Source organism: Osmia lignaria, chromosome 11, assembly GCF_051020975.1.
Source record: "Osmia lignaria lignaria isolate PbOS001 chromosome 11, iyOsmLign1, whole genome shotgun sequence".
Lineage (NCBI taxonomy): Eukaryota > Metazoa > Arthropoda > Insecta > Hymenoptera > Megachilidae > Osmia > Osmia lignaria.
Genome location: NC_135042.1, coordinates 6,534,483 through 6,552,597, shown reverse-complemented (window position 1 = coordinate 6,552,597; position 18,115 = coordinate 6,534,483). Strand labels below are relative to the sequence as shown.

Here is an 18,115-nt window from a genome sequence, read left to right as displayed (position 1 = left end):
CTTAAAAAGTGCATTTCTTATGCATTTATAGCTCCATCTATCGTTGATTTCCGTGAACACGATTACAGGAAGCTTTTAGACGGTTAGTTTGCCATTTTGTGACGCCTTGTGTGGAAGTTCGTAAACAGATTTTGCTTTGCTTGCCTGCGGAGGGACAAGAATTATGTCAAAACGGAGGATCGAGGTCGTGGATCCGTATGTTAAACGGAAGGCGTGAGTGCTTAATCATATTTTCAATTACATTACTTGAAAAGTTGGATGAAATATTTTGCCATGTGCATTGTTACAAGTTATTTCAATCCAATCGCGCATCTCATTAAACAAATCTTGCGCTTCTTAAATAATCTATATAAAAGCATTTAATTTATTTAATAACAATATAACGAATAAATTTAATAAAATTAATGTTGTAAATTTGTGAAATTACTCTTTTTTTCCTGTTGACTTGTTTGGTCAACTCATCTCTAAAGGTTCTCAACTAAATTTCCTTTTTACACGAATATATTATACATCAGTATCGTTTAAAGATCCTTTATAGTTAAGAGAAAATAATTAAAACGTGTATATTATGATTATTTACGGGTACTTACAAAATATAGGTAAATACGTTTTATATTAGCTGTACATTTTTATTGGAGTTCCTAACCAATTAAGTGTTCTCAACTTTCTTTTTTTTCTATGACTGTCTTGTAACTAGCAGTTAAATCATTTTTAAATTGTATAGAGCCATAATTTTATGCAATGGTATATGTTTTGCTTCACAGAGATGGATCAACAGTATCTAATAATATAAGTGTACCAACAACAGCACCAAAAAGTCAAGTTCAACTTAATCCTTATACTGGACTACCTTACACACCACGATATCATGAATTTTATAAAAAGAGAATTACTTTACCTGTATTTGAATATCGTGCTGATTTTATGAGGTTATTGGCACAACATCAATGTATTGTACTGGTTGGAGAAACAGGGTCAGGTAAAACTACACAGATACCACAATGGTGTGTAGAATATTCAAGCTGTATTGGTAACAAGGGTGTTGCTTGTACCCAACCAAGAAGAGTAGCAGCTATGTCTGTTGCACAGAGAGTTTCAGAAGAAATGGATGTTGCATTAGGTAATATTCATTTTTATATCTGAAGAACCTGTAATTTAATGTGAATGTAATGTGAATGTAATGTGAATTCATGTAATTTGTATGGTGATTTTTTTAAATAGGTCAAGAAGTAGGATATAGCATACGTTTTGAGGATTGTAGTTCTCCAAAAACTGTATTGAAATATATGACTGATGGTATGCTTCTTCGTGAAGGCATGTCTGATCCCATGCTTGATGCATATCAAGTGATATTGTTAGATGAGGCTCATGAAAGAACTTTAGCCACAGACTTACTTATGGGTGTTTTAAAAGAAGTGATTAAACAAAGACCAGATCTGAAACTTGTGATTATGAGTGCAACACTGGATGCTGGAAAATTTCAGCAGTATTTTGATAATGCACCTTTAATGAATGTACCTGGCAGAACGCATCCTGTTGAGATTTTTTATACACCTGAACCTGAAAGAGATTATTTAGAAGCTGCTATCAGGACTGTTATTCAGATACACATGTGTGAAGAGGTAGCAGGAGATTTACTTTTGTTTTTAACTGGTCAAGAAGAGATTGAAGAAGCCTGTAAAAGAATCAAAAGAGAAATGGATAATTTAGGTCCAGAAGTAGGTGAACTCAAATGCATACCACTTTATTCTACACTGCCTCCAAATCTTCAACAAAGAATTTTCGAACCTGCACCACCAACAAAACCAAATGGTGCTATTGGCAGAAAAGTAGTAGTCTCAACTAACATTGCAGAAACATCATTAACTATTGATGGTGTTGTGTTTGTGATAGATCCTGGATTTGCAAAACAGAAGGTAAGAATGTACTTTCACTTTTAGCATTTCCCTGTAATATTTTGTTAATAATTTGTCTTCTATCACTTTTTATTATATTTTTTAACAGGTATATAATCCTAGAATTCGTGTAGAATCTCTTCTTGTATCACCCATCAGTAAAGCTTCTGCCCAGCAAAGAGCGGGTAGAGCCGGTCGTACCAGACCTGGAAAATGTTTCAGATTATATACTGAAAAAGCATATAAAAATGAAATGCAGGATAATACTTACCCTGAAATATTAAGGTCCAATCTTGGGAGTGTTGTATTACAATTAAAGAAACTTGGTATTGATGATTTGGTGTGTTACATGCTTAATTGAAACATTTCATCTTCTAATACTATATGATAAAAGTGTAATCAAATATTAATTTTGTATTATGTTTTTCCCTAAAGGTTCACTTTGACTTTATGGATCCACCTGCACCAGAAACTCTTATGAGAGCTTTAGAACTTCTTAATTATTTGGCTGCATTGGATGATGATGGAAATCTAACAGATTTGGGAGCTGTGATGGCAGAGTTTCCATTAGATCCTCAGTTGGCGAAAATGCTGATTGCATCGTGTAATCATAACTGTAGCAATGAGATACTAAGCATTACCGCTATGCTGTCAGGTAAAGTATTAATCAAAATGTTGTATTTTTTAAATAACGTAATTAGGTGCAAATCTCTTGCGTTTTTTATTTTTTGTACCTAAAATAATGTTAATACAATAAAAAGTTAATTAATAAAGTCAGGATCATGGTAAGGTAACGTGGTTTTATATTGATGATTGATATTGTATTAGTCCCGCAGTGTTTTGTGAGGCCAAATGAATCAAAGAAAGCCGCGGATGATGCTAAAATGCGATTTGCACATATCGATGGAGATCACTTGACATTATTAAATGTATATCATGCTTTTAAGCAAAGTAAGTATTTGTGGATTATTTTGAATGATCTTGTTAAAGCATGTAATTTTTTGTTACATTAAAACTTCAATGCTTTCTTTCCTTCACAGATTTCGAAGATCCACAATGGTGTTATGATAATTTTGTCAATTACCGATCTTTAAAAAGTGGCGACAATGTCAGGGAACAATTGAGCAGAATAATGGACAGATTTCATTTAAAACGTACCTCAACAGATTTTACATCAAAAGATTATTATATTAATATTAGAAAAGCGCTTGTGAATGGTTTCTTCATGCAGGTACCGTTTTTAATTATATTTAAGAATAAATTATATAATAGTCGTCTCAAACATGTACTATTAATGATTTATACAAACAGGTCGCTCATTTAGAAAGAACTGGTCATTATTTGACTATCAAAGATAATCAAATTGTACAACTTCATCCGAGTAGTTGTTTGGATCACAAACCAGAATGGGTAATTTATAATGAATTCGTACTCACGACCAAAAATTACATCAGAACAGTTACTGATATCAAACGTAAGTTGTAATTTTAATAAAACGACATATAAATAATATAAATGTTGTAAATTGTTTTAATTGTACTTGAAACTTTTTATTTTGTTCATAGCTGATTGGTTACTAAAGATAGCACCACAATACTATGATCTACAAAATTTTCCACAATGTGAAGCAAAGAGACAACTGGAAGTGATTCAAGCGAGGCTAGATTCAAAACAATATCAAGAAGGATTCTAACCTTAATATCTTTTAGATATCTTCAAAAATGGTGTCAAGCAATCTGTAATATGTGGTCGAATCATTTTCGGCATTATGTCAAACACAGTTCTTTTTCGAACATAAAGCCGAGAACATACTAAATGTTGTGAGATATAATCAGAAGAGTAGTGTCGTCTACTCTGTATTTTCACGTGACATGTAAAGAAAAAGACAAATTTTACTGAACATTTATAATTTTGTACAAGCTTCAAAAACTTGTACATTTTTTAGGCTCAAGTGCCGAAAAATTTCAATGTTTGTAGACCTCATTCTATCTTAACATGAAACAAATGAAAATTGAAATTTATTGTGCTAGAAGGCATGTGGAAGGCATAGTTGATTGATAAATGATTTATTTATGTACATTAATGAAAAATTTAGCGACTAAGTAATTTTACCAGTAGAATTTGTTGATTGACGTTTGCACACTTGAAATGTAGTACTAAAGATAGATACAAATAGATTAATTTTTGTATTAAATGTTGAATAAGTATGCCAGACGAAACGTATACAATGCTTGGATTATCGAAGAAAATGATTCTGCATAACCTTTGAAACACATTGTATATGTTTGATGTTTTTCCTTCAAATTAATTAATACCATTTAACGAGTTATACATTTCACGTTTTTCAAGAACACACATCTAAAAGGATTATATACTTATAATTTGATTATGATTATAATGTGCAAACAATGTACCACCTTATGCAATGTTTTTCTTCTTGTTTTTAATCAGTATAGTTTTGCTTTCATCATTTTACATGAAGAAAATTTATTGCAAATTGAAAAATACTTCCATTAACGAAAGAAGCAATTATAATGAAATAAAAAATAGTCATAACTTGTAATATGAACGATATTTTAAAAAAACTATGTGATAGGTTTGAAAAGAATCAAATTATTGAATACTTATTTATGTATACTAGCATAATAGAAATTGCAATCCACTATCACTGTGAAGGTTTATAGTATTTCAAGTCATCTTTACAAGCGTATAAATGAATTAAGCTTAATTATTATATGGTTAAACAATTGACGATATCTGATTTAGAACACCAAGTGCGTTAAAAAGTTTGTTAAATTGTTTAGTTTGTTTCTTTAGAACTGAAAAAACCTTTAAGTAGTTTGAAATACTATTATGCTACAAAATTGATTTTCTTAATGAAAGTGTAATCTTACTGTTTACAGTTTTTTTCTTGTTTTAACATATTAAATAATAGTTTGTTTTTGTAAATAAAAAATATGCAAATATTAAGAGAACATGTAAAATCACAAGATTTCTGATCGCGAACAGTTTTCATTGTATTGTATCACTTCATTCCAATAAAATAATGAAAATATGATACGATTGTGATAATTGTTAATGTGTACATGGCTTTAATTTTCAACCATTAAATTTATGCAACATTATTTATGAATATAAATAAATATTATACTTGTAATTTTAAATTTTAAATATTGCATCATGTTTTACGTAAGCAACTAAAAATGATTACCACAATGCTGAGACGTAAAAGAAGTTTGAGAATCACTGAGAAAGCACGAGGATCGTTGTGTTTCATCATTTGCCGATTTTTATGAAATTAAAAGAACCATGGCATCGTTTGTGGTACCGGCTGCAGTAAGATTTACTCGTGTCACGGTTGATAGTTTGCACAATCTAAATAAAAATATTTTATTTAGGTAAGATTCCATGTTGAACAGTTTGTTGCAATGTTAAAACGTGTATATGTTGTACACGTTTTGTAACTTATAAGTAGGGGTTAGATTGTTTAGTAATAGTTATTTGCAATTCTGAATAATATGTTGTAAGCAATAATATAACAGATAAATTATAATATCAATGAGTAATGTATTTTGTTTAATTTCTTCCAAAAGGATAAGGATGGTGTAATCACAATATTTTTAATAATTTAAAGGTTATCTCAGCCATCCTATATTTCTTGGCAAAAACAAGAATATAGCACAATAATAGAAGAGAAAAAAACTGAAACTGGAGAATCACAGTCTCCAGTAGCAGAAGGTACAGAAAATGAAAAGAAATTAAAAGCAGATCTTGAACTTCTCAATAAGGAATTAACAGACCTTAGAAATTACAAAGAACAACTAGAAGACAAATACAAAAGAGCACTAGCAGATGGAGAGAACCTTAGATTGAGATTAACAAAACAAATTGAAGATGCAAAACTATTTGGTATTCAAGGTTTTTGTAAAGATCTCTTAGAAGTAGCAGATATTTTGGGTAAAGCTACAGAAAGTGTACCAAAAGATGAACTTACAGAAAAGAATCCACATTTAAAGACTTTATATGAAGGATTAAGAATGACTGAAGCACAACTACACAAAGTAAATCAGAAGTTATTATCTATTCAACTGTGTTTGTGTGAAATATGTATTAAAATCTTTTGTCTTTTATAGGTGTTTAAGAAACATGGTTTAGTTTCATTAAATCCTTTGAATGAAAAATTTGATCCTAATCAACATGAGGCACTATTTCAACAGGTATGAATATATCATATGAGTCATGATTCATAAATTAGGTAGTCAGTAACATGTAATATATTTTTGCAGGAAGTAGAAGGTAAAGAACCTGGAACAGTTGTAGTAGTATCAAAATTGGGATACAAACTACACGAACGAATAGTAAGACCAGCATTAGTGGGTGTTGCTAAGGGATAAATTGCGATTTTATGTGAATTGATTCATATTGGATTGGATGAAATCCTTAAAAGGATATCAGTGACCAATGCTGGAATACAAATACTGTAATAAAAATTGAAATGTAAAACACTTACCAAGTACATGAATGTTAAAATATTGATATTGAAACTAAGCAAAGTATACAAATTTTACTAGATGCAAATTTGTTTTCATCAGTAGACTACTTATTTTTTTTATCAAACAAAGAAAAATGTAATATATATTAAAATTTTTCTTTTATTAATGAAAATAGATGTATATGTAGTTAAACAAATCATTCCTTTTTTTCATACCATGTTTTGTATTTATTACCTTTCTATATAAAAATATAAAAAATTATGTTAGATCTCAGTAGAGCATCTGCACTACAATCAATTAAATAAATATAGTATCATACAATCAGAAATAAATATACCTTGATGAATGTCCAATCATTAAATACATCTAACATCTCTCAAAAACTTTGTACAAATCGGGCAAATTGGCTATCTGTAGTATTGTCGAATCATGTGCAAAATATTTAGGAGGAAGTAAACTCTCTTTAATTGCAGAATATAAAACATGTTCTGTAATATACTTCCAGTCGTGAGAATTATGTACAGGATTCATTTGACTGTAATATTTTGCCGTTTCTCTGCAAACCGTTCGAAAACATGGTTGTTCTGCTGACCATTCTACCTCAGTAGCTAGACGCAATATATAAAGCGGAAGACCAGCTTCGTTTGGAAAATATTTTTCTAAATAAAGGAAAAAGAATAATGAATTTAATGATATTTGTTGAACATCAATTGTGAAAAGAATCTTACCTAGTAATACTGGCAAAGATTTTAAGTTTCCCTGCTTGTCTATAACAATAGAGAAATACTCCTTTAACATATCCACCTTTTCCAATAACAATTCCTTAACACTTGTAGCTAGTTCTTCTTTTGGTCCATCATCCTCTGTCCACCCAGCTTCTTCTGTATTTAATCCTAATATTGCTAATTCATATAAAGGAATTGCTTCCTAAAAGTGAATATAAATTGACACATAATGATAATACCTTTATTTATTGTTTTACTTACTGAAAATTTTATGACTCCATAATTCGCAAAATCATACAGCATAATTTCATAAAAAAGCTCCTCTCTAAAAAAGGAAAAATACAATTTCTCATAACTGTTATTGATGTTTTGCAAATGATATCTTGCCAATACTTACGCTAATTTTTTCGTGTCACAGAGATATAAATTAACTCCACTTTGAATGAGTGCAGACGATTCATCTATACAACCAACAAAACTTAAGCCTGCTAAAATTTCCCTCAGCCCTTCATGACATTCATTTTCTATTTCTTTACGTAATTTTAATACACTTGTTAACTTTACTTCTCTCCTAAAATTGTTTATAGAATACGACTTAAACTCACGTTTACTCTCAACATCATCTTTTTTATTATCAGTCTCTTTTGAAGATTGTGCATCTGTGGTTTTTATTTCATCAAATTTATTTTCGTCAGTTTTGTCAACTTTTGTTTCTTCCTTCTCTGATACGGTATTTTTATTTCCAAAACATTTGTACACTTGTTTACGCGCTTTGTCCGCGATTACATCAATGCATTTTTCTTTGATAGAATCATCTTTATTTTTCATAGAATCATTTGTTATATTTTCGCCAAAACTGTCATTTGTAATTTCAAAAATTTCGTCTATATTATCTAATCTGTACTCGTCTTGTTTATTGTCATTTTTAGTTGTAGAAGCTAAGTTAGAAGTAGTAGGTACTATTAACTCTGACGATGCAGATGGACTTGTATCATTAATTATATGACTCCATGGTGTAGATTTTTCTGTTTCTTTCACTTCAATTGGGGTTGATATATTTTCCTGCTTTGTATCATCTGCATTTGATGTTAAGCATTGTATATTATCTGTTTCTTTATCTAACATATAATCATTTGGAATTGATTCATTTTGCGCGACATTACTTGTACGATTATCAGACGGAGTAATATCGACATTCCTAGCATGTTTCATCGCCGTGTGAATAGTAAAATTAAATTTGTCTAATTTCTGATCAGATGAATCAGTTCTGATCATTTCTTGAGGGCGAATTTTTTTTGTTTTATCATTATTTCCTTGCTCATATTCCGGCAAAACTTCTTTTAAAACTTCTTTAGTAATATCTGCCTTCGGTAACCGCGCTTGGACATAGAACGTTCTGGAGGCACTGTTTCCAGAAAGTCTTTCATCTAAACTTTGTTTTATTTTTTCAATAATGGTATTTTCATGAAGAAATTTAACTTCATGTTTTGTTGGATGTACATTGACATCAACATTCTGTGGTTCAATTTCTAAAGATATGTAACACCATGGATGAGTCTTTTTTGGAAGATAGAAAGTATAAAGCTCTTCTAACATTTTACGGATTACTGGAACAAAATAACTATAAAGATTGATGTGGACATATAAAAATAATCTGTCTTAATATAATGAAACTTACAAGAAGATTCTACTAGTCTATTATTGATGAACAATAGAAGCACCATCTTTTTATTGGTACAATTTGGGTTTGTTATTAAAGCATGCAGTTTGAATTTATGGGCTTTATCTGTAAGTTCCACTTCTAATAATTCACGAAAGACAGAGTTACCATATAATATTCTTACATTGTTCATTTTAGTTGAATTATGTGGTGTACGAACCTGCACATTAAAAAATATTAATATAATCATATATATTAACATTCAGACAAATTTAAAATACCTGAGGTGTTATTTCACCATGCTTTTTCAATACAAATCCTACATTCGGATTATGTACCGCATATTTTGTAACAACATCTGTGATTTTGTTGAATTCCTCAACTGGATTTGATAATGCCTTTCTTCGTGTTGCAACATTATAAAACAAGTTTTCAATCATTATTGTGGTACCTTGATTTCCAGCACATGGTTTAGGTGGTGCTTTAATCTTACTATCAATATATGATGCCCTAATGCAATAGAAAAGTTGTTAGGAAAACTGCAACTACTTAAATTGTAGACAAATATTTAGCTTACATACTTATAGGCACATTTTTCATCTGCAGTTTTTGTTGTGATTGTTAAAAGAGCTATGTGACTAATGCTTGACAAAGCCTCTCCACGAAATCCAAAAGTTGATATTGATTGAAGATCCTCAAATGTTTGTAATTTACTTGTTGTAAATCGTTCACAAACGATTTCCATATCTTCTTTTCTAATACCTGTGCCATTGTCCTGAATCTGAAAATAAGATTAAATACCTAGTTAGTATAATGATATATTTGCTTTGATTTTTGTGTAAAATACCTGTAATAGTTTTAATCCGCCTTCTTTAACGGTAATTTGAATATTAGTAGCTTTTGCGTCAAGACTGCAATGTTAATAAAAGCCAAATTATAATACAAAAGAGATATGTGACTAACGGCACATCACTGTACGTGTGACTAACCTGTTTTCAATTAATTCTTTTAATGCATTTGCTGGTCTCTGTACCACTTCACCAGCTGCAATTCTATTTACTACGACATCATCTAATTTCTTAATTTTTCCTGGTGTTGTCATATTCAATAATACTATATTTAGAATTTGATAGAATTCTCGAGAAGTGAATCCTAAATTTTATGTTCTATTACACAAATCATCATTCATAATGTTTGTAAAGTGAGTGATGTAAAATAATTAAATTTGATGTAAAAAAAGGAAGGAAATAAACAATTTTCAATATGTGTTTTGTATTATTAATGGAAATACATTATATTGCGTAATTCTTTTAAATCCTATATGCGCGCCAAGTTTTTGAGTCTCAAATATGTATCAAGTGAACGATCAGAGCCAACTTAAATAATAATATAGAATATCTCTAATTACATTGTTGTTTGTTGTTGTATTCTTTTGTAAACAACATGATAAAAAAATTCTGGAAATTTTCAAAGAAAGCATAAAGAATCGAGAAGATTCCTACTTTAAATACTGATTTTAGTTCATCAATAACATCAAATGATGATTTACATTAGTACCACAGTATAGTACTATTCACGATCTAACTGAAGTTATTTTTACATAAAATATTCTCTCAGCATTGTTAATATATTAACATGTTTAGAGCTAATAAACTTCATGTGATGTAGGTTGCTTTTAATTTAGGACATATGTACATTTAAAATGTGTTATAAAGATCTAAATATATAATATACACAATACGTTTACGCAGTTATTTTTATAGCGATCATCGGACTATACTTGATGTCACGAGAGTCCATAACTGCGAAAAGACCAGTTTTCGTTCTTTTCTGCGCATCGTCGCTCTGATTGGCGATACTTCTAGCGGAAGTGGAAAGCGATTGGCGGATCGCTTTCCCCCACCATCGCTGCGTTCCCCTACCATCTTTCAACCTGTGCACTTAGTTATGGACTCTCGTGACATCAAGTATACATATCTTGAATTCATATCTGCGTTCTGACGGACCTATGCGTTTTGTTCGAAATCCAGAACTTTCTGCATCGAAATATTTAATTGCATATTTATTAAATGTTGATATAACATCAATATCTATTTGTATTAAAGTGTTTTTCAAAAGTCTGGCTGTTAAATATTAAAAAGTAACATTGAATTCACATGTTCCTTTCATAAGTAACATTGAATTTATGTTTTTATATAATCATAGGTAAATGACTTTCGGGACAAATAAGAAAAACTTGGACGCGCTAATTATAACTGTGGACTTAAATGAATTGCGTATGTTCCAGTATCTTTCTGTGTTTCTCGAACGTTCTTTCTCTTTCTGTTGAAACGTTGAGAATCGTTTCGATATATTTATCCCTGTTCTCGATGCGTCGAGAACTCTGAGCCAATGAGAGTCCGGCGTTGAATCACGAAGCTGCTCTGATTGGGCATCTACCGAAGCTTCTCGAAGCGCGAAATTCAGAGTATTAAAGGCTGCGCAGCGCGCCTCCGAGTCAGAGTGAAATTGTCAAGCGAGCGAGTAACATTGAATTCACGACTAGTGAATACTACGAATACTACAATTTATCAAGGCGAACAAGAAGTAAACGAAACATTAGGTAAGTTTTCTGTGGATTCATCGTGGATAAGTGAATTTGTTTAAATAATTTGACAAGTTATCAAATTCAAGTGCGTGGATACTCGGAACGTTTGTTGAACGTTTAAAACGTGTTGAAGTTATGTTGTATCGACGGAATATCGACATTGGAATTTGATTGTTTTTATAATTTGAAAATACCAGTAAATTTTTAGTTGAATTTTGGCTTCAAATTTGTGTTTTTGGATTGCTACGATTTTAGTTTACTGTGAACTTAACTAAGTGAATCGTGGAAAGCAACGATACGTATTTTCGGAGATAGCGATTACGGTTATTGCGTCGTATTGTTTCGAGTATTCTATTGCATTTGTAGAATATAATTTTGCTATTAAATAAAATTAAATAGAAAATTTGGAAAATGAAATGATTTTTTATTGGTTTTATTTTTTGTCTACAGCAAGCAAAAATGTCGAAAGCTCCAGCAGTTGGAATCGATTTGGGCACAACCTACTCCTGCGTGGGTGTTTTCCAGCATGGAAAGGTTGAGATCATCGCAAATGACCAAGGAAATCGAACGACACCGAGTTATGTTGCCTTCACAGACACCGAAAGGCTAATTGGTGATGCGGCCAAAAACCAGGTCGCTATGAATCCATCAAATACCATCTTTGGTAAGTGCATTAAACTACAATTTCAAAATCTATTTTTTTTCTATCACCTTTCCCTGCTTATTTTCCGACACAGCAATGTTTTATTTTCGTTTCTGATTATCGATGATATATCGTTATGATAACGTTTCTAGATAAAGATACAAAATTGTTTTACGCGTGTTATGTAATTTAGAAAATTATAGTACTCTGTTGATCCCCGCCTCCTATATTTTGAAATTTCTTGCGCATCAGACGTGTTCTATATTTAAAAATATATATCGCTGTTGTTTGCACACATGCAGACGGATAGATTAGTCATCTCGCGGCGTTTTTAACTGATCTTGCACAACTATATACTCCGCATTCATTCATAATGCATCCAAGCATATCCAATATCCATAGATCACCTACCCAAACAATTGTTCACCTTGATGCAAATGATATCGATTATTAATGAATCATTATTTTCATCTACAGATGCCAAGAGATTGATCGGTCGTCGCTTCGATGATCCAGCGGTACAGAGCGATATGAAACACTGGCCGTTCACGGTAATGAACGAGGGAGGAAGACCAAAGATCAAGGTCTCGTACAAGGGTGAAGAGAAGTCATTCTTTCCTGAAGAAGTGTCTTCGATGGTTCTGACAAAGATGAAGGAAATAGCTGAAGCGTTCTTAGGAAAAACAGTCACGGATGCCGTGATCACCGTGCCAGCGTACTTTAACGATTCACAGAGGCAAGCCACGAAAGACGCGGGTGCGATTGCTGGACTGAACGTTTTGAGAATCATCAACGAGCCCACGGCGGCAGCGATCGCTTATGGCTTGGATAAGAAGGCTAGCGGGGAGAAGAACGTTTTGATCTTCGACCTGGGAGGTGGTACCTTCGATGTGTCTATACTGACCATCGAGGATGGCATCTTCGAGGTGAAATCTACAGCAGGAGACACTCACCTCGGTGGAGAGGACTTCGACAATCGTATGGTGAATCACTTCGTTCAGGAATTCAAGAGGAAATACAAGAAGGACCTCAGCGTGAACAAGAGATCGCTTAGGCGATTGAGAACAGCATGCGAGAGAGCGAAGAGAACTCTGAGCTCATCCACGCAAGCGAGCATAGAGATCGATTCTCTCTTCGAGGGTATCGATTTCTACACTTCCATCACCAGGGCTCGTTTCGAAGAACTTTGCGCGGATCTGTTCAGGAGCACGTTGGAACCGGTAGAGAAGGCTTTGAGGGATGCTAAGATGGACAAATCTCAAATTCACAGCATTGTACTAGTCGGTGGATCGACCAGAATACCAAAGATTCAAAAACTATTGCAAGACTTCTTCAACGGCAAAGAACTTAACAAATCTATCAACCCCGACGAAGCTGTTGCATATGGTGCGGCTGTACAGGCTGCTATCTTGCACGGCGATAAATCTGAGGCTGTTCAAGACTTACTGTTACTGGACGTCACACCACTATCCCTGGGTATCGAAACAGCTGGAGGTGTAATGACCACTTTGATCAAGAGGAACACGACCATCCCGACAAAACAAACGCAAACTTTCACCACCTATTCGGACAATCAACCTGGTGTCTTGATCCAAGTATACGAAGGAGAAAGAGCCATGACCAAAGACAATAACCTTCTTGGAAAGTTCGAACTCACTGGTATCCCACCTGCACCTAGAGGCGTGCCTCAGATTGAAGTCACATTCGATATTGACGCTAATGGTATGTATCATTTTTTTAAGTTACCAACTCTTAAATTATGTTCACGGTATGCTAAACGATTCCTTGCTATTTTTTCAGGTATTCTAAATGTCTCTGCCGTTGAGAAATCGACTGGAAAGGAGAACAAGATCACAATCACGAACGACAAGGGAAGATTGTCGAAAGAAGATATCGAGAGGATGGTGAACGAAGCGGAGCAATATCGTAACGAGGATGAACAACAACGTGAGAGGATAATTGCGAAGAACGCTTTGGAGTCGTACTGCTTCAACATGAAGAGCACTATGGAGGATGAGAAGATCAAAGATAAGATCGATCCATCCGACAAAGAGAAGGTCCTCAACAAATGCAACGAAGTGATCTCGTGGTTGGACAGGAATCAGTTGGCGGAGAAGGAAGAGTTCGTGGATAAACAGAAGGAATTAGAATCCGTCTGCAGTCCCATCGTCGCGAAATTGTACCAAGGAGGTGGCGGAGCACCTGGAGGTTTTCCAGGTGGTGCACCTGGCGCTGGCTTCCCGGGCGCTCCTGGAGGAGGTGCCACTGGCGGTGGTGCTGGCGGCGGACCAACCATTGAAGAAGTTGATTAAATACTACCACCTCATCCTCATCGTTATCTACAGCACTGAAACACACTTTCTTATTTCCGTTTAGTCATTTAATACATATTTTTGTACAGTCATGATCCACCTATTTTCCTATTTCTGAACCAGTGATACACATTTTGTGAGATAAGACTTTTCGTGTAAGAGTATTTTTAATTTAATTAAAATATACGTATATAATTTGTTATATAAAACAAAATAGAGTAATTACTTTATCATCCCGATATACTCCTTGTGATTTTAATCTTCTATAATTTTGTTGTTTCCTTTTGATGCTTTAAAAATGTTCGGGTTTGTAGAACTGGACGAGAATAATCAAGTATGTGGTGATAACGCTGATAAACTGAAGAAATATTTATACAAAATGAATATCGCTTAAATAACAAAGTATATATTCGTGATACTTACTCTTGTAAGCAGCGAATTATCCATTTCAAAGAAATCACAGGCTGTAAATGCAATACGATATTGTTGCAATTGCAATGAAAAATCATTAATTTCGTTTCTGACACAGTCTCGTTCAAAGTTTGACCTCAGCAGATTTTCGATTCCAAAACCATTTAAATTTAACGCAGTGTTATCGCCACATATTTCTAATTGTTCCGGTTCCTTGTTTCGAATATTATTGAAAAATGCCAGCTTGTTGAATTTCGTTGAATGTTGAACATTCAAAGTAAATTGGCTTATACATAGACCAATTTTATTTATCTCTCGATGAGTCAGCGTGCACACCCAGCACATTATAACGAATTGCCCTCCGTAGATCATCCATATTATGTTATTTATTAATATGAAACCATTCTTCTTTTCCGCGGCACTCATATAAATTCTGAATAATTTTGCAACTACCATTATGAAAGAATTTGTGGAACATATCAGTAGATCTATACCATAAATCTCATTTACTGTCATTATTACAGAACATATTTCTGCAAAATAAATAAATGTACAGGATTTCGAAAAATTAAGATATATCTTTGAAGCCGGAGTAGCTAAAGGATTAATACTATATACGTGCCATTGTGCAGTCTTCTGATTCTTCTAATCTTCAACGCAGTCCAATGCATATCTGATCCTTCGTCCAATTGCTCGATCATCTCATTGATCGCCCTGAATCTCTGACAGATCATGTACACGATCATGTCAAACACGAAGCTGTTCCCCAGTGTCTGTGAAATCGTGTAATAAAGCAACAAATCCGAAGCAAAGATCTGATCCGGTGCAGTAAAGTAATAGTAGAGAACATGGACGATCAATGATACAGGGCCAGTCAGACAAACCGTCAGAACAGCCAGGTTCTGTCTGATCTTCATTGATCCATCGTTGATAGACACTTCTTTTCCAATATGTAGATCCAAAGACTCGAGCTTCTTCATCAATTCAGGCCATTTGTTGTAATGTTGTACCAAATGGCAGACGTAATAGTACGATGCTACGTGACACATTGTCTCGTTCATCCAGTACATAATTTCGAACAATTGACTGTGAAACACTTTACCGAAATTCACGAAATCCATCGCGCTGAAAGCAACGATCACCGAGCATAAGCCCAAATGAATAACGCGAAGAATGATTGTGATTGAATTTGGACAATTTTGTGGTCGAGCCACTCCGACACCCAGTAACCAGGAGGTGTACATTATTGGGCGCAATTTCTGTTCCGGTTTCGAGACGTTCTCTTCCATTCGAATAGTTATTTCTTCTTCCATCATCGTGTTTCTTTTTAAAACTGACGAGTTTTCTGGCAAGTAGCTCGAATAATCTGTTTCATGTTGAGTCTTGATATTAATCATGTACAATGGTACTTCATAAAAAATAGACGGAAATTTTAGGAATTGAAAGCAATTTTCATATTGCTCGGTGTGTCTGATAAAATCATTGTTGGGGGTGATTTATATACACACGAAAGGGTTTGATAATAGGTCCGATATATGTGTGTGTATATATCGAAAAACGAGCTTTATTTGCCCAACGACTATATTACAATTTTATTATACAGTAAACATTTAAAATGGGATAAAACGATAACGTTGAAACATCGAGCATCATCATTCCTTTAGTTTCTTTTTAGAAATCAGACGGCGGGTCGAGTGGTATAGTTTCAATGCAATTAATCATGAATCGTAATAACAATAATAATGGTAACAACGATAACGATGATGACATTGATGATAATAGTGACGACGATGATTTTAGGCTGGCTGTCATATAATTCTTCAACGATACGATCTCTTTTGTGTAAACAACGATATCGTTCGATCGCGATCAATTTATTAAATTTGGTGTGCAATTTTTCGTTAAACGTGCTTGACTTTTTTTTTTTTGTAAAATGATGAGACAATTGGTCACTCTAAGCCTGGTCCATATCTGCATGCTGTTGCTCTGTTAAGGAATTTTAATAATTAGCAAAATGAAAATAAAAAGAAAGTATTGAATTACAAAACCTACGAGTTTTAACTTTTAATTATAATTTAATTTTAGTTTAATTAATCCTCGAATGGTGATGGCCAGATAAATTACGATCTGATTAAAATTACTTACTTTTTCCAAATAAAAACTTTGATATTTATATTGGCATCTTTTTATGTTTGTTTTATAAAAAATTGTATGTAGATGTGAACTAGACCCGAGGACTCAACAACATAGAATCGGATGAACCTTCTGAAGACTTGTCCCTACTTCTTTGTTGCTCTTCTTCTTTTGTCTCTTTAACGTTATTTTTTGGGGGGCGAGGGTAGAGCGGGGTTTTCATCAATTTATTTCGTTTATTATTATTTATTTGATCGGGAAAGGCAGCGTAATTATTCGAACACGAGACGTCGATACACGTTTTGTTCCTTCGGCGTGAAACGCAACACAGCCCCTCGTGCATGATCGCTTCTTACGTATATACACGTATATATTAGAATATGTATATATAGAATATATATAATTTGCTTTTAACGATTTCTTGTTTTTTTTTTTTCTTTTTATCACTACAATTTACATTTGGCGAGTCGAGCGACTCTGAAGGGAAAAGAAAACCGTATTGAACGATGTCGATTCGCGTTAATGAAAAAAAAAAAAAAAGAAAGGAAAAAGCATATTCCAGGCCATCGAAGTGTTACTGTATTTATCAATGTACTCGGATGTACTCGTTGTAATTGAGGGTAAGAGATTGATTTGAAGGTTGATTCGCGACATTTCGTGATTGCGTGGCATAGAATCCCTAATGAAACGAAAAATAATTAATCGGGTAATTTAGTTAATGAACCTCGAACGATTAATAAATAATTCTTTGAAAGAAACGAATATCCATTTGGTTTCGCGACTGTGTTCCGGCTGGATTGATTTGGTTGTGAACCGTGAAAAGCGACGGAAAAGGGATGACAATCGGTTGTGCTCGACGCAGGTAAGCGAGATAATGAGTTCGCAATAATCGCAGCACAGTTATTAATATTTCTTGCACGATTTTTGCGATCCTGGTGCCAGACGATTCGTTTCGTCGCGACACATCCAAGCACCAGCTTTATATTTTTCACCGTTTCTCTGATTTTCTCTTTTTCTTTTTATTCTTTCAATAATTTATCTAAGATTAAAGGTATATTTAGCCTCGACCCACTCGAGAATGCCCTGCCAATTGCTTTTTCTATCGCAGAAAATTCCGTTCGAGCAAACGAAACTTGTATTTTCACGCAAAACAAAGTTGCAAGTTGATCAATTTTTCTATTATCATTTTCAAACAAGTCTCAACAATGTTTAGATAGATTTTACTACTGTATCTGACACTTTGATAGCCTATCGTA

The 18,115-nt window shown here is 33.4% G+C and overlaps 5 protein-coding genes across 5 annotated transcripts; 3 read left to right on the top strand and 2 right to left on the bottom strand.

Moving 5' to 3' along the window:
• The first annotated feature begins 65 nt into the window (after positions 1-65).
• Dhx15 (DEAH-box helicase 15) lies at positions 66-4,916 on the top strand. The gene is made up of 9 exons (XM_034323489.2): positions 66-213; positions 765-1,120; positions 1,222-1,916; positions 2,005-2,235; positions 2,331-2,550; positions 2,724-2,846; positions 2,936-3,126; positions 3,207-3,369; positions 3,461-4,916. The coding sequence occupies exons 1-9, from the start codon at positions 164-166 to the stop codon at positions 3,586-3,588; spliced, it is 2,157 nt and encodes a 718-aa protein (XP_034179380.1). The 5' UTR covers positions 66-163; the 3' UTR covers positions 3,589-4,916.
• Positions 4,917-5,077: 161 nt separating this feature from the next.
• Positions 5,078-6,461, top strand: Roe1 (grpE protein homolog, mitochondrial Roe1). The gene is made up of 4 exons (XM_076690911.1): positions 5,078-5,293; positions 5,530-5,956; positions 6,029-6,112; positions 6,182-6,461. The coding sequence occupies exons 1-4, from the start codon at positions 5,205-5,207 to the stop codon at positions 6,287-6,289; spliced, it is 708 nt and encodes a 235-aa protein (XP_076547026.1). The 5' UTR covers positions 5,078-5,204; the 3' UTR covers positions 6,290-6,461.
• Mlh1 (DNA mismatch repair ATPase Mlh1) lies at positions 5,528-10,639 on the bottom strand. The gene is made up of 11 exons (XM_034323488.2): positions 10,182-10,639; positions 9,763-9,925; positions 9,621-9,684; positions 9,355-9,554; positions 9,055-9,283; positions 8,792-8,993; positions 7,511-8,720; positions 7,375-7,438; positions 7,117-7,315; positions 6,726-7,047; positions 5,528-6,626 (listed from the first exon to the last, which is right to left on the bottom strand). The coding sequence occupies exons 2-10, from the start codon at positions 9,873-9,875 to the stop codon at positions 6,755-6,757; spliced, it is 2,574 nt and encodes an 857-aa protein (XP_034179379.2). The 5' UTR covers positions 9,876-9,925; positions 10,182-10,639; the 3' UTR covers positions 5,528-6,626; positions 6,726-6,754.
• Positions 10,640-11,223: 584 nt separating this feature from the next.
• On the top strand, positions 11,224-14,529 carry LOC117603907 (heat shock 70 kDa protein cognate 4). The gene is made up of 4 exons (XM_034323494.2): positions 11,224-11,375; positions 11,811-12,024; positions 12,481-13,725; positions 13,804-14,529. The coding sequence occupies exons 2-4, from the start codon at positions 11,820-11,822 to the stop codon at positions 14,313-14,315; spliced, it is 1,962 nt and encodes a 653-aa protein (XP_034179385.2). The 5' UTR covers positions 11,224-11,375; positions 11,811-11,819; the 3' UTR covers positions 14,316-14,529.
• LOC117603912 (uncharacterized) lies at positions 11,810-17,225 on the bottom strand. The gene is made up of 3 exons (XM_034323506.2): positions 15,349-17,225; positions 14,739-15,259; positions 11,810-14,673 (listed from the first exon to the last, which is right to left on the bottom strand). The coding sequence occupies exons 1-3, from the start codon at positions 16,121-16,123 to the stop codon at positions 14,608-14,610; spliced, it is 1,362 nt and encodes a 453-aa protein (XP_034179397.1). The 5' UTR covers positions 16,124-17,225; the 3' UTR covers positions 11,810-14,607.
• Between the last annotated feature and the right edge of the window lie 890 nt (positions 17,226-18,115).